The sequence below is a fragment of the Python bivittatus genome, unplaced genomic scaffold (genome assembly GCF_059951505.1).
Source record: "Python bivittatus isolate LINGU-HERP-01145 unplaced genomic scaffold, Pbiv_v1 ctg000020_np1212, whole genome shotgun sequence".
Lineage (NCBI taxonomy): Eukaryota > Metazoa > Chordata > Lepidosauria > Squamata > Pythonidae > Python > Python bivittatus.
Genome location: NW_028277030.1, coordinates 34,107,751 through 34,130,872, shown reverse-complemented (window position 1 = coordinate 34,130,872; position 23,122 = coordinate 34,107,751). Strand labels below are relative to the sequence as shown.

Here is a 23,122-nt window from a genome sequence, read left to right as displayed (position 1 = left end):
ATTGTTATTTCAGCCTATTTCACTATTACACCATTTCACTATTATGGTATTTCAAGCCTTTTTAATGTTTAACACCCCCCTGTGTTTAACTTTTTAGGGAGACAATAGCATAATCGCTGCAGGCAAGACTGACCATGGATCACAGAGGAAGGTGCATTTCTGCATCAACTGAAACAGTTAATAAGTGTCCTCTGATCCTACCCAACTTTGCCTCCACTGTAATGGGTGATGAAGTCTAACAGATTTTATACAATTTGCAATTGTCATTGGATGTTGCTGACTTAAGGAAAAACATTAGTTTACAGTTAAAGTTAAGCCTTTTTGATTCATGGAATGGGAACAAAATGAAGGCAATATCATGAAAAAACAAGAAGTTGCTGGGACATATTTATACTGTGGTTAGATGCAAGCAAGGAAAGGCCCTGGCCGTGTTTGTTGTCAAGCTTATCATGATGTACTTTTCTGAAAAATTTCTGATTATCATGTTTAATGAACACTCAGTGATGTGGTTTTCACAGATACAGGTAATAAACTTTGCCACAGAACATAACTGGGACTCTCTTGAAATTTATGATGGTGGTGATATGACTGCACCAAGGCTTGGAAGCTTTTCAGGTATGTAGAAACCTATAATGGCTTGTAATGGCCAGAATATAGATACAGATAACTCAAATTTCTCTATTTGTGACTCTATGCACAACACACCCTTGCATGCCACTTCTTCCTAATATCCTGGTAAAGAATACTAAAGTAAAGAATATGAAATGCTTTGTATACCAGTGGGTAGATGATGAGTATTAGTATTATTCTTTTATTGAATGTCTTTGAATATTGAGCAACAGCTGTGATTTATCCTAAGTGTTTAATTCATATCATCAAAGTGTAGCTGTTGTAATTATGGATAGAATATGTCCATACAGAAATTGACATGTAATGAGGCAGTAGAGGAACAGATTAATTCTGTATGCAACTTGCAGCTCAGTTTTATCTTTATTGTGCTACACAAGAGTTGTTAAGTGAAGAATAATCCTAATGAATTCCCAAGCACTATTAATACAGAAAATATAGAATGATTATGTTTCTGTGAGTTTATGTAACTCTCTATGCTGAGATAAAATATGCTGCTCAAAATTGCATTTGAAATTTTAATCAAAATCTAAGTCAGATTATATTAAAGGAAGGACATGGGAGATGCACAGATAAACAGACTAAGTTTAATATGCTGAAACTTAGTAAAAATAAAAGTATATTCCCAGATAATTAATAAGTATTATAGCATCATGTATACTTCTTTGATTCACCATAAAAAAGAATATTTGCTTACATGTTGCTTCTTTTGTAATTAATATGGATATATATTTGACTTATGTTTTCTGTAGGTACCACAGTACCAGCACTGTTGAACAGCACTTCCAATCAACTTTACTTACACTTTCACTCTGATATTAGTGTAGCAGCAGCTGGTTTTCACCTGGAATATAAAAGTAAGATATTTAAAATTATTTTGTTTCTTTAAACTATTTTTATTTCACCTATCATGTAGTGCACACTAACTATATATGTTGCATGAAAACTATGCAAACTATGGTATCTGTTTATTTTGGGAACAATCATCCATAAGTAGGGTCCACAACTGAAAAAAGTCAAATGAAAATTCTTGAGATTGGACAGAACCAAGGGGTGCTCTGACAATGATGACAGTTGTCTGGCAAATCTATTTCATTGTGTGGTTATTTACCCTCACCATACTGACTTTCTCAAATTTTATCTATTTATGAAATAATATCTATTCTATTGACATATATAGAATAGTTTTAAAATAGACTTCCATATGTCTGTTGAGTTGCTGACACATAATTTGTGTGTGTGTGTGTGTGTGTGTGTGTGTGTGTATAGATGGATGGGTAGATGGACAGACAGATAGGATGTAGGAGAAACTGACACAAATGAATTAGAATTAATTCATGGCAAAAAAATCCTTTATCATGTCTTTGTAATAAAGTTGTTCACACAAAGATAATACCCAAAGAGATACCATATCACAACTAGAACCAGTTTTTTTAAAGAAAGTTCTTTATGTACAGCTTCTAATATATTATTTAAATTAATAATTGTACATACATTTATCATATTTAAAATGCCTACTATTTTCTTTAAAATATTGTATAGAAGTACTTATATAATAAGATTTACACAATGTTAAGTACACACAAATTGTATTAAAATAATGAATTGGCGCTTATGTTTTTTAAGTTAAAATAGACATAGGCCATACTGAAACCAGAAGTTTAGATTCATGAAATTGGGGTACCTGAGCGTGAGTTTCCTGACCGTTCTTTTCATGACAATTTATTGAGCCTCCTGATAATGCTTCATGGAGGATTTGAGATTTAGCTAAAATTGCTGATTATAGTATGGGGAAAGGAGTTTCTTCCAGAATTGGGCAAAAAGATCTTATCCACAGCTGAAAGCTTTCTTCCACACTGTGTTGCAAAGATAATTTGCTATAGAACATACCCTTTGCAGGTTTACTTTTGAAAATCAGACTCCTATCTTCTATCTCCATATTACACCTTGCCCAATATCCAGTTTAGAAATCAATATATATTTGTCTACAATTTATCTATTCCAAATAATGTCAGGAATTTGATATATAATATTTGATAACTGAATAATACTTTGCATTTTTCTACTTTTATGTTCTTTTCATCTGTTTAAAAAGTATTGATAATTATGTATACCAGTAACTCATTCATATGAAATAAAGGTTCCACTAAAGATATATCCTTCCATTTATAAGGGTGAATATAGATGTGAACTAGGTTGGGTTACCCAGTGCTGCATTTTACTATGTAAGCATTAAGCTGCCTTGTTGAAAAGCAATAAAAAATTTATGTGAATTGATGTTTTTAGAAGTATGTAGATTAAGTCATTAAATATTCCCTTAGCATTGATATCCATCTCCTCTTAATGAGCAATTGTATGCAAGCAAATATACTGATAAGCACCAATGGAAATACTTATAATTGGAGTAATCACTATTATAGAATGTTAATCTGTGAAAAAACTTGGAAAGGCCAGATTTCCAGCTGATGATAAGTATTCAGACCAACGATTAGCCACAGGATGTTTTAATTCTGTGCTTGAATTTCTCTATTCATTTCTAATTGTATGCAAAGTTTCTTCTAATTCATATAAAGCAATTTACTGAAGATGTCAAATGTGTGTGTGTGTGTGTGTGTGTGTGTGTCTTTATATAGCATGTGGATTGAGAGATAGTTATTTATGGTATATTTTAGAAATACCTGCTGATGCTATTCTCTGAACATGATTTGCCATCTGCTGATGTTCGTTTATATATTTAAGGTTAGGTCATTTCGGATGTATCTCATCATCATTTTTATTTGTAGGAGTTTTACCTTTCCAAAAATGTCATTCAAGGACATTAGAATAAAAATAACCAGATACAACACAAATGAATTAAAAACACTATTAAACTATAATTAACAGCATACATCATAAACAGCAAGAAAACAACTATTTTGAAATGTTTTAACCCAGACAGTATACTAATGTAAAAATAAATGAACAGATAAATATGTAAAACCGTGTTGGAACCCTTCTGACTGCAACTAAAAAAAACCTTTCTGAAAGCAGATAGATCAGGTATCAGTCAGAACTTCAAAAGGCATGTTATAGATGCCTCTTGCAGGCCTCATCAGGCAAGAGTTTTCTGCAGAAGCTTTTCCTGCAGATTCACAAGTGACTCTTAGACAGACCCAAAATCATTAATAATGTTGAAGGATTAAATAAAATCAGTGTTTTTAAATGAGTACAGAAAATAATTGGCAACCAGTACCCTGGTTAGCAACTTGTTTGCTGCCTTTATACAAATGAAACTTCTGGATGTTTTTCAAGAATAGGTCCAAATAAAATGTTTTGCCTTAATCTGACCTTGAGGTGGCAAGTCAAGAACTAGCTATTATCAGATTCAGGAATTATAATAAACACTAATTTGCTAATACAGGAATGGTCAACAACAGAGATGATTTTTAAAAAAGGAATCAAGCATATTTCTGAAATAGGAAGGTATCAAAAGCTACTATTCAGTTATGGTACTATGCATGGAGTCATGGTAGATAGATAGATAGATAGATAGATAGATAGATAGATAGATAGATAGATAGATAGATAGATAGATAGATGAACATATCAACCTAGTGTGCAGCTACTGTTACAAAAAGAGCAATTGTCATGCTTGAAATCCTTAGGAACTGAAAATGCAACAGCAATTTGATACATAAATCCATGGTAAGGGTGGACTTGAAATACTGTACATGTAGAAACCTGATCACCAAATCTGCAAAAGAATATCACAAGGATGGAAAAGAAAGGCAGACATGTAAAATTTAGGACTTTTCATCAAATGCCTTTTTCATTTCTCTGCAAACTAGAAACAACTTGCAAATTATATTTTAAATTAATCTGAAATATGACTATTTTTCTAGCATCTTAAGTTGAATTAGAGTTTGTTAAGTTGAAATTTGAATTAGAATTAATCTTCATGAGATAAACACCTTGTTAAAAATGAATTGTTAATAATAAAATAGAAATGTAAAATTTGGGGGTTTTCATCAAATGCCCTTTTCATTTCTGTGCAAACTAGTAAAATCTTGTAGATTATATGAAATTACTGAAAATTAAGATAATACATGGTTCCTCTCTTTGCATGAGTTTATACTACAGAGCATACCATTTACTTTTATAGACAATGACTGGTGTATTTATTTACTTTTAGTGAATGCTTGGTTACTACTGTTATGAAAAGTAGTGAATGAATCCAGTTGGGCTGTATCCTGAATTCTTTTCTGTTTGTGAAATAACTTTCTAATCACATGAGAAACTCTAGTTCTGTGGAGTCCTTGGGGCTCTCTGAGCTTGGTTGTTTTCTGGCTAACATTTTGTTACTTGGCTAGGTAATATCTTCAGTACTGAAGATGTTACCTAGCCAGGTAACAAAACATTTGCAAGAAAACAGCCAAACTCAGAGAACCCCAAGGACTCCACAGTTCAACCCTGAGCTACACATATTCTCTTCTATTGAAACTTTAGTTCAGTAGAGATATCTGCTGGAAGAAGAGAGGAAGAGGCAGTTTTACCAATTGTCCTTGACTTACTGTCCATGTCACTCCCCACACTGTCCCTCAACCTTCAGAAAAAAATATTTTGTGAAGCAAGAAGTTGTAGGCTTCTGGGGAATTAGCAAACATTTTCTGTTTTGTTTTTCCACCAATGGGAACGTTTTGTGAGTGTGTGAGAGCATGGAGTATTAGTAGTCTGTGAGCATAGTATGGCTAGGTGATACTGTGTGAGAACAAGACTTAAATAATCTTGATACTGAAGTCATCTATAATTTTACAGTTCTGATCCTAGAACATAGTCCTTTATGATGAATCCTGCTACAATCAGTAGCACTCACATCCAATGGAAATATTTAGCAATAGGGTGTTAGACAGCTGTCTATTTCTGACAAACTCTCCATCTTTTTCTGAATGCATAAAAACAAACATTTTCCAGAAAAAAAACTTAATAGCCTTTTAGTATCACTATGTATAAACAAAATGTTTACAGTGTTGGTGTAGGATAATAATACAATCAGGCAGCTGGCTACATAGAAAGTGGCCTGGAATATACAATAGCATCCAGTTCCTTTGACAGATGTTAATACACTTTGTTTTGAACATAATCTGCAGATTAAAATGGAGGGAAACTGGTCTGAAGGACTCTGAAATAATATTATAAATGATTGGTGCTTAGAGTGTTCTTGTACCCAGTCACCTGGATGACCTTTTTTGAATTGATTGGATCCCTCCATCAGTTTAGTCATAATTGTTTCACTACCTATGTACAGTCGTGGGAAAAAGAAAGTACACTCTCTTTGAGTTCTGTGGTTTTACATATCTGGACATAATAAAAATAATCTGGTCCTTAGCAGTTCTCAGAAGTAGGTAAATACAACCTCAGATGAACAACAACACATGACATATTACACCATGTCGTCATTTATTTTACAAAAAGAAAGCCAAAATGAGAAGCCATGTGTGAAAAACTAAGTACAACTTATGATTCAATAGCTTGTAGAACCACCTTTAGCAGCAATAATTTGAAGTAATGTTTTCTGTATGAATTTATCAATCTCTCACATTGTTGTGGAGGAATTTTGGCCCACTCTTCTTTACAACATTGCTTCAGTTCATTGAGGTTTGCAGGTATTTGTTTATGCACAGCTCTCTTGAGGTCCCACCACAGCATTTCAATTGGGTTGAGGTCTGGACTTTGACTGGGCCATTGCAACACCTTGATTCTTTTCTTTTTCAGCCATTCTGTTGTAGATTTGCTGGTGTGCTTGGGATCATTGTCCTTTTGCATGACTCAATGTTGGCCAAGCTTTAGCTGTCGGACAGATGGCCTCATATTCGACTCTAGAATCCTTTGGTATACAGAGGAGTTCATGGTCAACTCAATGACTGCAAGGTGCCCAGGTCCTGTGGCTGCAAAACAAGCCCAAATCATCACCCCTCCATCACCGTGCTTGACGGTTGGTTTGAGATGTTTGTCCTGATATGCTGTGTTTGGTTTTCACCAAACGTGGCACTGTGCATTATGGCCAAACATCTCCACATTGGTCTCATCTGTCCAAAGGACAGTGTTCCAGAAGTCTTGTGATTTGTTCAGATGCAACTTTGCAAAGCTAACCCATGCTGCCATGTCCTTTTTAGAGAGAAGAGGCTTTCTCCTGGCAACCCTTCCAAACAAACCCTACTTGTTCAGTCTTTTTCTAATTGTACTGTCATGAACTTTAGCATTTCACATGCTAACTGAGGCCTGTAAAGTCTAAGATGTAACTCTTGGATTTTTTGCAGTTTCTCTGAGCATTGCACAGTCTACCTTGAAGTGAATTTGCTGGGACATCCACTCCTGGGAAGATTGGCAACTGTCTTGAATGTTTTCCACTTGTGAATAATCTTCCTCACTGTAGAATGATGGACTTTAAATTGTTTGGAAATGGCCTTATAATCCTTCCCAGATTGATGGGCAGCAACAATTGCTTCTCTAAGATCATTGCTGATGTCTTCACTCTTTGGCATTGTGTTAACACACACCTCAACACTCAAGACCAAAACTAAAACTTTGGCTTTTATAGAGGTAGTCACACTTGCTGATGATAATTGATCAAGGGCATTTGATTAGCAGCACCTGGCTGCTACTTAGCCTCTTCATACCTATGGGAGCAGTAAGGGTGTATTTAGTTTTTTACACATGGTTTCTCCATTTTAGCTTTCTTTTTGAAAAATAAATGATGACATGGTGTAATATGTCATGTGTTGTTGTTCATCTGAGGTTCTATTTACTTACTTTTGAGAACTGCTAAGGATGATTTTTATTATGTCCTGATACATAAAACCATAGAACTCAAACAGGGTATACTTTCTTTTTCACATGACTGTATCTGCCTTATACAAGGATTGCATAATTGATTGAATATGTTTATTTTACTGGTCAGGCACAGGGATACAGAATGCTTTTCCTCAATCTAAGGAGAAATTAATAACTAGTGCAACATGTGATCCATTTAACTAGAATAGGATAATTGGTTACAGTAATATGATAGTAAAGATTACTGCAAATTTGAATCATGTCTTCAGAGAGGCTTTTTTTTTTCAACTTGATTTAATTTGTCTCCCAAAATTTGAAAGAGTATAGCTGTATTTCATTGAAGATGACAGATCTGTATTGGAAAAGAGATCCTAAACAAAAGGATTAATTTATACTGTATAAATTCATGTATTAATTAAATGTATGCTTTCTTTTTTTCATTTTAACCTTTTTATTATAAAAAAAGTTAAAATTAACAGTTAACAAAAGAAACAAAAATGTATAAGGAAGAAAAAATTAATAAACAGTTTCTACAAAAAACTTCCATTCACATTGCTCCGTTGCTTCATAGGCATCCTTGGTGAGGCAAATGATGTATGCTGTGACACGAAAGGGTGGAGCTTAAGTCATGATGTCATGAGCCAAGTTTCTTCATTTTGATGTCATCATGATTAGGAATGGATATCTATGTACATATTTACCCTATAAAATCAGGCAAGAAAGAAAGCGAAATTAGTTTTTTCCTGATTACCTTTTACAATATTGACTCTTTTTTGTTTTTGTTCCTAATCAAAAGGTCAGTTTCCCTCCCTTTTTTCTGACAGACTTATCTCTGGACTGTAAATTTCATACTATGTTCAGACCAGATTCAAAAGCTATCATAGCCTAGCCTCTGTTGGAAAACCATGTGGTCTTGATTGATGAAAGCTCACTAAAGCCTCATAAGGATGTTATGAGAAAAGGAGTTAAAGAGTGTCTATGTATTGGTACAATTCCTGGCTCATCATGGAGCTCATTTTACGGGTATTTAAGTCTGGGGTGGAAGATCATTTTCAGCCGGTCTCCATTTTACAGCTCCCAGAACAGCTTGCTGCTAACATTTAGCAGCAAAGTTCTTGCTTTTGGATGGTGAGATTTTTATCTGCTGGGGACCAAGGGAGGGGAGGGGAGGGATGGACAGGCGATAAATAAAAGATGCAATGGGACTCCATTTTTCCCCTTTAAGCCTTCTAAAATCTAAAGAAAAAAAAATCTCAGTGATATCACCATGTCACTAGACACAATCTCTATAACATCTCAGAGTCTTTGCCCCAAATGCACCAACAGATATGCAGAGAGATAGAAGATGAAAAAAGATTCCCCAGATGTGCCATCTGCCACTCAGGTCTTTGAAAATGTGACTAGCTCATACTTTAAAGTTTTAGGTCTCAAGGAGCTGTGATTTAGAGGATTTTCTTCAACAACCAAAAGTGTTGGTCATAGTAAACAGAGGCAAATAGTTACTCTTCACTGAGTTAGGCTTGCTCTCATCTGTTCAGAAGAGGAAAGATGTGCCTGCCTCCTGCTTTAATAAAGGACAGTTCCATACAGGTAGTCCTTAGTTAATGATGGTAATTGGGACTAGAATTTCCATCACTAAGTAATGCTGTCATAAAGCACGCTGTCATGTGGCCACGCTGCTTAGTGACAGAAGTTCTGGCACTTCTGGTTGTCATCATTAAATGAATCCCACAGTGTTAAGCGCAACATCACACGATCCCCATTTGCAACCTCCTGCTAGCTTCCCCATTGACTTTGCTTGCCAGAAGCCACCAGTGAAGGTGATGATGGTGCAATGGCCAGTCGTAAGTACCAACTTCAAGGACCAGTCGTAAGTACCACTCATTCAGCACCATTGTAACTTTGAATGGTCGCTGAATGAGTGGTTGTTAAGCAAGGACCACCTGTACTTCAACAAAGGCTGCTTCTCTCCCATGCGGGCCCTGGCTACTCAGTCCAGACTACATCAACTATAAGATCTGATTAGTTGTTATCCTGCTTCTTGCCTTTCCCACCCCCACAGGGAAGGCAAGTCTCACTGGCTGGCTTCTGTGTGGATAGATCTACCAGTGCCTGCATTTTCCTTGTAGGAATTGTTCCCTCCTCGCTAGTCTCTGGATCTTTTCCAAAAATTTACAAACACGGATGCCTTCCTACCCCTCTCCATATGTCCTTTGACACTAATGCAGACTCTTTTTTTCTTTGTTTCTTTATGGTATCATCAAAATTCTGATGGAAACAGGTTATTTGTTTGTAAGTTCCTCTGTAGGTCCTTGGAAACTGTAGCAAGGAAGAATTGAGAATTCAGCTTCATAAAAATGAAGTAACAATGTTCCTACATTGGAACTTAAAAAATGTTTTAAAAACCTGAAACAAAGGGAAAAGAAGCTTTGCAGTACTATGGCAAGGGAAGGGAAAACAAGGTGAGAATGCTTCACTCTGCCTGGGCAAAAAGAGAATGTAACTACCAGTGCACTCCAGGAAAAAATGGCTGACCAGTTGCTGGAGGTGAAGGTTCATGCCAGGCACTTGGACCCAGGCTGCTATTAAAACATAGCTAACAATTGGAGACCATCTGCTCTGAAGGGCTTAAGATTACTCAGTTTAACACACACACACACACACACACACACACCAGTTTAGAATTGAAGCTGGAAAACATGAGTATGGGATGAATTGTGCAATGGAGTATGAATGGGAGGAGGACAACATCATCTGTTCTTGCACTCAGGAAGCAGTGATTAACCTGTATTGGTAGTTGGGGCCAAGCAGAAAACGTGGATCTACCCTAAAAGTCTGCACTGTTTGATATGGCACAGATACTGTCTGTTGTAAAGTTCAAAAAACAATAGTCCTGCTTAACCCATAGTCAAGAATCTTTTTTCTTTTCCCTTTTCTATTTCTAAAGGTGGAAATACATTTGGAAACTTTATCTGAAAAGTAGCAGAGTAAATGATTTTATCCTGTCCTAGTATTGATTAGAGAGATAAAATATCTGTGTTGCCAGTGGAGATTTGTGGCTTAGATAAATTGATGTAAAATATGTTGCCTTTCAAATCTGACACAATCAAGATGGTCAATAGTGATGAATGCTGGGAGATGTAGTGAAGACTATACATTGTTTACCATTTCCTCAACACAGTCTAGAATATGCATCACCCTAGCAATGGTAGAAATATATTCTTAATACAGTGTGATGTGAATCTGGTCTCACATCCATAGATAGTATTGCTTCAACTCTTAATTCCTAACAGTTTACAGGATAAAAAAATCACTAATTTATATAATGTATGTATATATGTATGTGTATATATGTATATGTACATGTATGGGTGTTTGTGTGTGTGTATCATTCATTCATTAATTCATTCATTCATTCATTCATTTTATGTGACTGATTGCAATGGTGGTGCTATTTTTATGGTTAGATTTGATAGACACCTATTATTTAATGCAAGATGTCAACCAAATAATGAGGTTATTTTCCATGCTACAAGGAATCATTAGCTATGAAAAAGCCCATTTAGATTATTAGAAGTATTAATTAAATACATGAGTCAAAAAAGCAAGAAATTCTACAAGGAGGAAATTAAAGTTATTCTCAAATTCTGTTGAGAATGAGAAAAAAATATGAGATAATAAAGATTTTATAAACATATAACTGTCATTGTATAAATACATAAAATTTATATGAATATATATCATATCTATCCATCCATCCATCCATCCATCCATCCATCCATCCATCCATCCATCCATCCCCTCTTACCCCTATGGGTAGTATGGGTCTTCCTCAATCTTGGGTCTTCTACCTGTCTTCTACTCCTTGTCTACTACCACACTGTCTGGTTGATTGCCCAGTACCTGCCTGTCAATCTGGAACTGGAAGTCCCACAGGATCGTAGCCCTGTTATTCTCCATGATCTTCTGTGGAATCTTCCATCTGGACTTGGGAGGGTCTAGCCTATACAATGCAGATGTTCCTATACATAATGCTGGCTACATGGTTGTGCTGTTCAGTGTATGCTGATCCTACCTGCACCTTCACCCTGCCACTATCTGTTGCACTGTCTCTGAGGCCTCTCTGTACAGTCTATACCTTGGGTCCTGGTCTATTGTGGTAGACCTTTGCTTCTATGGATCTGGTGCTTAGTGTTTCTTCTTGTGCTGCTATGATCAGTGCCTCAGTGCTGTCTTTTAGTCCAGCCCTTTCCAGCCACTGGTAAGATTTCCCATTGTCAGCCACCTCAGCTATCTGTCAGGTACTTGTCCTGCCATGGCACTTCCTCTGCTTGAACTTCCTCCCATGTCTGCTGCTCCCTCAGTCATTCCCTCAACAGCTCATCTTTGGGTACTATCTTACTGGTGTACTCCTGGATGAAACCCAGAGCATCCAGCTCTGGGTTTCATCCAGGACAGTGGCTTTGACACTTACCAGACCCCACCCACCCTCTTTCCAGCTGGTGTATAGTCTCTGGATGTTGGACTTGGGGTGGAAACCTCTGTACATTGTGAGGAGCTTCTGGGTCTTCACACTGACAACCTCTGTGTCCTCCTTTGGCCAGCTCACTATATCGGCAGGGTATCTGATGACTGGCAGGGTGTACGTGTTGATGGCATGGATCTTGTTCTTCCCATTGAGCTGGTTATTCAGGACCTGTCTTATCCTTTGGTGGTACTTGGATGTTGCTGTCTTCCTTGCCTCCTCATTGTGGTTCCCATGTGACTGTGGGTTACCAAGGTACTTGTAGCAGGTCTCTACATCTGCTATGTGACCTGCTGGTAGTTCCACCCCATCAGTCTTAACTACCTTCCCTCTCGTTACTACCATCTGGCCACACTTCTCTAGTGTGAATGATATCCCAATGTCCTCACTGTAGATCCATGTCAGGTGGATCATCAACTCAATATCTTGTTCACTCTTAGCATACAGCTTGACATTATCCATGTAGAGGAGGTGGCTCTATAATATTGTGTATGTGTGTCTGTATAGTGTGTGTGTGTGTGTGTGTGTCTGTACATATACATGTATGTGTGTGTATTTGTGTGTTTGAATCAGTGTAGACTCCTGGCAACTGCCTGGACTAGTACCTGCCATTTTTTTGGCAAGGTTTTTTCAGAAGTGGTTTCCCCTTGCCTCCTTCCCAGGGCTGAGAGTGAGTGACTGGACCAAGGTCAAACTGGCTTTCATATATATTTATATGTATATTTACATTTACATTTATTTTCTGGTTTTTATGTTGGCAGTGGCAACATGATCTGAGAGTTCTATTTCCACCTCTGGTCACTCTCTGGGGGCCCTCTGGTTCTCTGGCACTGCCCTTCACCGCAGGGAGGCTGGATCCATTCAAATTGGGTTCAAGAGGGAACTTGGGGTGGTTCTGATGGTCTGCCACACAGTATGACTGAAGCCCAGGTGGCTGCCTAGAATGAGAAGGCAGTTGGGACTTTGGACTGAATTGCACCCATACAACGTCTCCTCTCCCCTTGGTTTACAGAGGAGTTGAGGGAAATGAAGCAGGTGAAGAGATGCCTGGAATGCCACTAGAAGGTGGTACAGAGTGAAGCCCACCGAGCGTGGGTTAGAGCTGCTATTAGGGCCTACCTCATGGCAATAAGGGTGGCAAAACATCCATATTTGCAAAACAGCAGCAATGTTCTCTACATGGAGCTGCTCTTCAGGACCGCCTGGAAACTACAGCAGGCTGAAAGTCCAGCAGCAGGAGCGGTAACAGGCACCTCTTGGTGTGCCCATGTGTCACCACTGCTACACAAGCTGCATTGGCTGCACGTTAGCTTCTGGGAGCAATTCAAGGTGCTGGTTATTACCCATAAAGCCCTCTGTGGCATAGGGCCTGAATATCTGAGAGACCACTTGCTTCCAACTGTTTCTGCCCACCCAGTACGTTCCAGCAGAGTGGGTGCACTCCAGGTCCCCTCCGTTAAACATTGCCATCTTGTGGGACCTAGGAAGCGTGCCTTCTCTGTTGGGGCCTCCACTCTCTGGAATAGCATCCCCCCAGAGATAAGGATGGCACCCTCTCTCCTGGGGTCCCTGGAAGCTTTGAAAACCTGGCTTTGGTCCCAGGCCTGGGGTTGATGTTTATTATTTGTTCAGGAGTCTGTGTTTTGTTTCGTTGATTTTGCTGTCTATTAGATTGTTAATAGTCTGGGCTGTCTGTTTGGTTTAATATTTTTTTCTGTTTCTATGTTTTTCTAGTTTTGTACACCGCCCAGTGGTGGCTAATAATAATAATAATTTTCTGCCCTTATTGCATCTGCTGATAGCCATCTGATGGCCCTATCTTGGTTAACCCAAACCCTCCTGGGAGGTGGAGGTTCACAGCTTTGTCTACAAGGTTGCTGTAAGGAATATGCTCAGCATATGATGGATAAATACACTTGGATTTCTTCTGGGTTAGATTTTGACCTTGCAGCAATTCCTGTGGAGGTGACTGGGGCTCAGTCTGGATCACATTATATGGGAAGAGTTTGACCTTATTGGTCCTAAGGAAGTGGACAGGTTTTTGTAACTGTTAGCTCAGCTACCTCTGTTTTAGATCAATGTCCCTCCTGATTGGCTAAGGCATTCCAGGTGGTGATATGTGGTTGTGTTTTCCCAGTGGCAAATTCTTCCTTGAAAGAGGGGATGGTTCCACTGGTTCTTAAGTGGTCCATCCCCACCTCAGGAGCCCATTGCTGGACCCAGTCTTTCCAGTAAGGATTCAGATCTGGGTATGGGACTGAGTTGGCGTTGACTGCACTTCTAATTGACTTCCACAGGATGGAGATGGTGTGTCTGTCTTTGCTTTTACTGACCCTTCAGTAGTCTTTGATACCACTGGTCATAGTATCTTTCTAGACCAGCTCCAGGGAGCTCTCAGAGTTTCCAACTTAGTGACTGCTTCGCTTAGTGGTGGAGTTGCCAGTCCCAATTAGGGACATTAATTGGGACCTGTATGGTGACAATACCCAGCTTTTCATTTCCACCGCAGGCTACCTGAATGATACCATGGAGGTCCTATCTCAATGTCTGAAGGCTCTGGGAGTCTGGATGGGGAACAACAGGCTTCAGCAAAACCCTAGCAAGACTGAATAGCTTTAGGTTTTAGGATCCCAGGTTCTGGGGACTTTCCAACTCTCATTCTCAATGGGGTTGCACTACCCCTGACAGAAACTGTGTGCAATGTGGGGATAGCTGCTGTCGCTAGGAGAGCTTTTGCACAGCTATGTGTTGTGTGCTAGTTACACGCATTTCTGCTTTGGGAGACCCCACTCAGGGTCATTCATACCCTGGTCACCACCTGATTGGACTGTTTAATGTGCTGTATATAAGACTGTTCTTCAAGAGTATCTCAAAGCTTCAGCTGGTTCAAAATGCAGCAGCCTGAGCAGTTATGGGCATTTCATTTGATGTATTTGGTCTGCAAGTTGCATTGGGTCCCAGTGTGTGTATATGTTGTATTGTATATATGAAAAGTAAAAAGCACAGGGTTTTTTAATAGTTCATCACATTGTGTCCAGGGAATTTTATTTTAATTAGCTGAAAGTGAAATGTAGTGAATATTAATGTACTTTTAGAACTATTAACAAGATGACAATTCTGTGAGCTTTCTTGTCATTGATGGCAATGATGCCAAGAAAATATTATAGGTCACTGTAATGACATACCTAGATATATGTCTAGTGCCAGACCTGGAATGGCAGAAGTATTTAATAAGCTGGAACTGGGATGAGATCACCAGGAGAGTTATCAGTATTGACATTAATGAGTTTTATGTCCTGTGCCAAAAGAGTGAGCTGACCTGTGAAGAGCATGCAGTAAGCAATTTCCTATACAAGGAAGGCATGTTACCCTTGAAAACAGTACTTGCTATTCGTAAGTTGTGAATAGGAAGTACGGTATGTAAAGCATGCGGTCTAAAGAATTCCTCACCTAGTTCTGCCCTATGTCTTCTTTAACTCTATTTATTTTTCATTTTAAATCCCAGTTCATTCTGAAATAAATCATCATCAGAGAACCTACTCTTTAGTATTTAGAGAATTGCCCATGCATGCAAACAATGGTGTATTTGAAGCATAAAAACTAATCCTTTAATTTTGGGGCCAAGATGAATTGGTTTACTATATCATATTTTAAATCTTATTTTACATCATCATCATTATCATCATCACAGTTGCTTCAGTTTGAAAAAAAACAACAGTTAATGGCTGCAAATAAAATTTTAAAAATCCTATGCTTCCTTTTCCTCTCCCTCTTGAATCTTCTTTTCATTTTAGGTTGTTAATCACTTTGTTGAGGACTTTATGTTTTAAACTTTGTACAGTAATTACAGTAATCAAGAAATAAGCAACAAGACCAAAGCAATGTGATCTTAATGTACTATTTTTTCTTTGATTTATTTTAGCTGTAGGCCTTGCTTCCTGCCCAGAACCAGTAATTCCTAGCAATGGATTTAAAATGGGTGATCGATACATGGTGAATGATGTTTTATCATTTCAGTGTGAGCCAGGATACACATTACAGGTACCTGCATTCTTTTGAAAATGGTACATCAATATCTATATCTCTGTATCTCTGTATCTCTGTATCTCTGTATCTCTGTATCTCTGTATCTCTCTCTCTCTCTCTCTCTCTCTCTCTCTCTCTCTTTCTTTCTTTCTTTCTTTCTTTCTTTCTTTCTTTCTTTCTTTCTTTCTTTCTTTCTTTCTTGTGTTTTACAACCCTGGATATAAATTTCGGCTACCAGATCTGGGATGCAAACATCTAAATGACCATTAGTTGGCAGTTCTTTCTGCTTTTATCTAGTGGTCTATCAGATCTGATAGCCCTAGTAGAAATCGGTATTGTAATATACTCTGTTGATATTTTTCTTCAATGAAAACTTATATTTTGCATTTGTATTCAGATTTCTTTGATATATAGAAGTTACCCATTTAGTAACAGATACTTCTCTATTCTCCGATACTTTTTTTTTCTCTGCTGAATAGAACTACATGCATTCAAAATATTACATACTTCTTTTACTCCATGAGTATAAATGACTTCTTTAAAGGAATGATTATAGCAGGGGGAGGGGACATATTTTCTAGTATTAAGAAATAATAATTCTCTATCAGGTGATTCAACCAATTAAAATCAATGAGACAAGTCTGAATTAATTTTAGTGGGATTTAGTTAGATTCCTCTGTATTGTTGTGAGCAATTTTCAGTGTAGTTACACTCCTTTTATTAAATACTATGAAAAATCATCTGAAGGTACACCATACCAGTGAAGATTATTTCTTCAACTGTGACAGTATTCTCTTACTCTAAATGGCTGTGATTTACCAGGAAAGGACAACTAGACTGTAGTGCCTTGCCTTTGCATCCCTTAATCCAAGTGAAGCCAGCGGTTAAATTGGATCCTTTCTGCACACAAAATGTATACATACCATTTGGCTATTATTTGTCTCCAAATGTGAAACTGAAGATGAATTCTTATATCCTGGATAATAAGGCCCAGTTTGGCTTTACAGCATAATGCATGATGTAGAACTATGCAGTAAAATTATTTTCATACTTGTTTACCTATATGCATATCGCTGTTTCATTTCTTTTCAAGGAGCATTTGAAAGATACACATTCATTTAAACTTCCTAGGTTTCTTTCCTGTTCTTCGTATTTGATTATTAATTCATATTGCACTAAGATTTTAATGCTTTTTATTGTTCGTCCACTAAATGTTCATTCACAAAACCAGTATGAGCATCCTATAATTTTGTTTGCATTAATGAGTTATCATCTTGAAAAATAAAGAAGAGCTGATTTGCCTTCCTCAAATACTTATATCCTCATTTGACTGTTAAAAAAAATTAAAAATAATCATTTAATCACACTGTTTTTGCAGTCTCTATTATGGGAGAGTGATGTAGAATGCAGTGAGGACTGCAAACTGAAGCATTTGGAACATTCAACCATTATTGCTATCTTTCCAATCTCTTATTCTCAGAGCAAAATTCAACTTTCTGCCGGCAAGGTCACAAGGTTGAACCCTTCATTGACTTATATTCTTATAATCTAAAAGCAAGTGATTTAACTAGATGCATCTGGGCAACCCTGTAGCCAGTCACATCCAGCTCAAAAAGATGCAAACACAAAAATATACTCTTGCAAAGCAAATGATAACAGTGCAGTTATAACTCAGTAGCCCAAAATGAGTTTAAACCAACTTAATGAATCACTTCCAACAGTGATAAACATTTATTGGCAATAATACAATTTAAGGTCCACAAATGTGAATGCATGCTCAGTTGCATCTTCTGAGGTTCATCTGCATATTTCACAGTTACCTTGACTTCTCTATCACAGAATATAAACATTTTCTCTTTGGTCATTACATATAATAAGTATATCAGCATATGCTGAGGAATTTGCAACCAATTTGCATTCATTGTAATGAGTAAAATAAATAAACCAGATTTTGGCAGTTGGTACTGTATGAATAAAAACAACTAACCCATTCCTTAGGTGAAAAATAATACAGCTCAGCTGAGAGGAAGTGCCAGGTCTGAAAAAGCTGTAAAGATAAATATAGGGGTTTTTATTTTCGAAAGACACACCTGCAGAACAGGGTGATAGTAGGAAACAGTGACTCTTAATACCAAAAATAACCAACATTTATCTGTTAATTTTTCTTAATTTTACACTTAAGTTAGATGTAGATGTAGATGTTGATATAGATACAATTTTGGTCTATTCAGAAAAAATACGATTTGGGGGAGTTTGAGGCAAGCCACAAAATATAAACAAGTAATCTTTGGATTTACAGAACTGAAAATAGAGAAATATTTTTTTCATTTATTGAGAAGATGGATATCTTATGTTTTCACTGGCTGTTCCTCCAGCTGTTTTGCAGTATATCATAAGAATGCATCCACAGAGAAAGAGAATGGATATTTACACACATAACAGATTGTGAATACTCATGTTTACCTATATTGTAAACAACTTGGGTATAGATTACAGCTGCTTTGATTCTATTCTGTTTACAGAGTAGAACAGCATATGAGAAAGAGAATTGTTAATATATTCTATCCTAAGCCTCGTTTATGCCTAGTGTCCAACCCTACAGTTTATGGATTCTTCTCAAATGGGCATGGGCCATCATCTTATCTCTCTTCAATTCTAATACTAAAATTTCGGAGTTTCACCTTGGCCAGGTTGGATGCACTAGCCTCTGCAGTTCTGTGGGGGTAGTATGAAAACATCCCTTTTCATCAGGACTTAGGTCCATGTGGAGGTGGCTCTGTAGAATCCCTAAGCCGTATGTTCCTTTATTGCTCCCTCTCTATAGGGAATCAAGGAAGGTATATATGTATCTCATTTTAAAGAATGATCCTGGTATAGAACACAATGTCCATCTGTCACTGCTTTTATCTGACCAGGGCCCTGATGTATCTTTCCAGGTTGCCTGATTTTGTGCTATCATTTGTTGTATCTGTCCTACCTATGGTTGAAGTTTAGCACAATTTTTGGGAATTGGCACTGCTATTTGTGCTACAGTTGCTATAATAATGTATTTTACATCATTTTATTGCATTTTTAAAGTGTTATTAATAATTGCAGGTCTATGTATTTTACTGTTGTGCTTTCTTGCCCAAAGGCTATAGTAAAAGTTTGATTTGATTTGATATTCCATCCTATTCAGGAGTTTTATATGGAAGCATAAGTTCAACCTACAGGTCGATAGTGTTTCTATATTAAGTAACACTTCATTTGAAAACAAAATAGGGACTTGGATACAAATGTTTAATAATAAGGAACAAAGTTATCTCTTCAGTATTCAAATAATTGTTATTCAATGTAGAATTGAGTTCACAGTATTCCCTCACATAACTTAGTTGAAAAGAGAGTTTTATTGGTCATGTTAAATATGATCAAACATCTTTAGTAATCTACTGCAGATCACCCCAAAGCCTACCAGTATACATATTGTAACTTCTTTCCTGCATGGGTGCCCATATGCATGGTTATATATACCAAGCTTTTCTCCCAAGGTGCAAAGGGGTGGTGGTGGTGCTACATGGCACATGTGACTTCTCCAGTTACTCACTTTTTTTGTGTTGAACTTCAGTAGCACTCTCATCAAAGATTCTGGTAATTCTTTGGGGGAAGACTTATTAAATTGTTCCAGATTGTATGCCTAGTAGTTTTGATAGGAAGGCACATTTCCATTCTGAAATTACTGTTGACAAAGGAGATTGCCTTCTAAAATTCACTTCCTTGCAATAATCATTTTTTGTTTGGGAAAAACAATCCTTCCCTTTGGTAATGCAGCGGAGAATGTAAATGGGAGTGTCATGTTGTTCTGCAGTCCTATATGATAATTGAGCTTAGGACAGTGGTTCTGGAACAATTTCTTAAGACTTGCGGCACAACTCACTTCCTTTTTTAAAAGGAATTCTAATTATTGCAAAACTCTTTTATTTGTCCTTAATTAGAAAACTGTCATGGGTAATAAAGTGTAGGGGAAAATTAATTGGCAAAAGGATTTTTCTAGAAACAATGGTGTTTTCTTGTTAGAAGCATTGTGTTAAGTTGCTAAATGAAAGCTTCAAAAATGGGACAATGATACATAATTATTTTATTTTTGAATTTTCTAAGGGACGTTCTCATATTTCTTGTATGCCTGGAACAGTTCGCCGTTGGAATTATCCTTCTCCTCTCTGTATTGGTATGCATACATATTTTTTTCTAAGTATATGTTGTTAAGAATAACATCAGTAGAAAGTAAAAAAGTTTAATTAGCTGTATATATTTTGTTTCCTCTGTTAAAAAGCCATTTAACTAGAAAATATCAAGTTGCAGCCTGAAAGTCACTGATCTTGATCTTCCAGAAAGAAAACCACAAGCAGGCATATCTTAGCTACTTAGATTTTTTTTTTTTTTAATATAGTTCACATGCTTTTGGTGAACTAAAATTATCAACAGTGTATTGATATAATGCTTTATAATGGCTAAACTCCTGATTCACATTTCATTTTAGGCATGAAGTACTAGCAGGTTTTCTTGCTTTGGCAAAAAATCCACCTACTTAAGCATATGAAATGCTCTGTAAAAATGCTAAATTTTATTACTGTCACCATTAAGAAGATGCATATTTCAGTGGCGGAAACTTTTCTTGGAATGACTATTTTTGATCAGATGAAAAATATGATATGCCTGAAAGTTTTTAATCATTGCTTGAGTTCTTATTGTAAAACTGTGTGGCAGCCTTTATCTTCTTTGTTCCTTGTATGTAAATTCTGTCAGGAGAACTCATTGGTCATAGAGAAGACCTACCTGGCCAAAGTATTTATGTAATTTCTAATAAAAAGAAGATATGATATGATTGAAATATAATATAATGTAATGTAATGTAATGTAATGTAATGTAATATAATATAATATAATATAATATAATATAATAATATAATATAATATAATATAATATAATATGGCCAGTTTAGTATAGTGATTAAGGAACCAGGGTAGAAACCAGGAGACCATGAGTTCTAGTCCTACCTTAGGCACAAAGTCATGATTTTGGGCCAGTCTCTCTCTCTCTCTCAATGCTAGGAAGCAGGCAAGAGCAAACCACTTCTGGAAATCTTGCAAAGAAAGCTGCAGGGACTAGTCCAGGCTGTCATCAGAATTCAAGATTGACTTGAAGGCTAATAATATAAATCCTTGGGGAAAAAAGCATAATGTAAAAATGGCCACTTTGTCATGAAAAAAAGTGTGAGTTATAACTGAAAATATATATGAGACTTTTTTCTATGCAACTATATATTTATTCACTCCACTGGCTTCCCCCTTTGTATAAGTCACTGAAATCCTACCTTGTGTAAGCTGAGGAGAAACAAGGGAGTGGCTGTACCTGTAATGCATTATAGACTGGACATACTTTAATAACTCTTAATATTTCCCATTCGTGCTGTTGCACAATTTCCCTTGAGAATCTAAATAATCCTAATGTTATAAATCCCACATAGCCAATCTCTCTCCTGTCTCCCCTTTAGGCACATGCCCAAGGTCCTCCCACCAGCTTTGATCAACAGTTCAGAAATGATTGCGACCATGTGTCTTATTCCACAGCTATAGGAAAGGTGTATGGGGGGAGGAGTGTTATTAAGGGAAAACATGCACACAACACTCAGTAGGACTCCTTTCCTTTTTTTTCTTAAGTGCTAATTAGAGAAGGAGCTTAAAAACTTTTAGCAAGTTGCTTGGCTTTGTGAAAATAGGACGTTCACTATCCATGCTTTCATTTTCTCAGTCATTCATCCAGTCATTCCCCCAGCTCTTGCAGAGTTGGCCAAACATTTAGTCCAAGAGTATGGGGGCTCTATTAGACAGAGGGGCTCCACTAAGATCTTTTGTTTCAGGTCTTTTATAATCTGCTGGTTGCTAGGCTAAACTGCTTTGTGCAACACTGATTTATAAGCTTTCATTTAAATGTTTATTTGCACATTCTTTTGCAGTCTTTCTCCCCCACTTCCCTTTGGTATACCAGATATATGATAACAGGTGGATGTGCCTATCTTGCTTTCAGATAATGACATCTTGGCTCTCTTTTCTTCTGTTGAGCTGGCTCCAACTCATTTGAAGAGTAAAAATTCTTATTTTTATTGCAATGCATAGCATGTCTAAGAACAATTTCTCATAATCAGGTGTTTTCAAAATGAAAAGGGAAGCAATCAAAGCTCATAGAAACATGAAGAGCAGTTAGATTTACTTTGTAATAAGGGAAAATTAAGATGTGTGTGTGTGTGTGTTTTAAATAAAAACCTTGCATTTTCCCACAGCAAAATGGGATTCTTTGCACCAAGCCAGTTGCATTTTTAGGTAATACAATTCCCAAGAACATTATGGACTAAGCTATGCAGGTGATAGGCTGCAAAGAATCTTGTGTTTCTGTGAACAGTCACAAGGCTTTCTTCAAGTGTCAACAAAAGTACTTTCATAATTAAACTAAGCTCAAAGATGTTTACAGTCTTTTAAGAAAACAGTTGATGCTTTGCCTTTTTTTGAGGGCCAAAATGCTGATTGAAATGTGTAGGACAGAAAAGTCTTGAGTAACTTGAGTTTTGTGTGAATATTGTAAATAAATTTCATTACTACAAATGAAATCATGTAAGCCAAGAGAGAGCAAAAGAGAGAGAAAGAAAAGTCTTGCTAGGATTTAATATTTGGAAGGTGTTCTTAAAAAATACAGGTACCCATTCATTCTGTCAGTGTAATCTAGGTGATCATTTTGTGATTATGGCCTGTAATTCAAGGTGGGAATTTCCCCTTCTTTTTATCTAGCTTTATGTACCATTGATATTTTTTTTTTTTATGGAAAAAGTTCCCAGTGTGTAGATGTTCAGTTCTCTGCTCTTAAAAGAATGGATGGATAGAAGAATCTGACATAATGAATTGAGTTGGAAAGGTTGTTTGTACAACAGCCTCCTATGTAGATTGGCATAGATATGAGTTCTTTACTGGTACAAGTGGTATGAACTTTTGTGTTTGTGTGTAGTTACATCAACACTATATAAGTAATTCTTTATTAGATAAGCTATTGTTTGATGGCTTTTATTTTATACTTTCATAGCATTGATGGATTATTTATTTATTTAT

General features: G+C 36.8%; 1 protein-coding gene across 1 annotated transcript in view; it reads left to right on the top strand.

Moving 5' to 3' along the window:
* CSMD1 (CUB and Sushi multiple domains 1) overlaps positions 1-23,122 on the top strand; it is a 1,157,732-nt gene that overhangs the window by 997,331 nt on the left and 137,279 nt on the right. The window contains exons 36-39 of the mRNA XM_088136832.1: positions 519-615; positions 1,380-1,484; positions 15,885-16,003; positions 20,123-20,192. Coding sequence (XP_087992958.1) covers positions 519-615; positions 1,380-1,484; positions 15,885-16,003; positions 20,123-20,192 — 391 coding nt within the window. The remainder of the gene's footprint in view (positions 1-518; positions 616-1,379; positions 1,485-15,884; positions 16,004-20,122; positions 20,193-23,122) is intronic.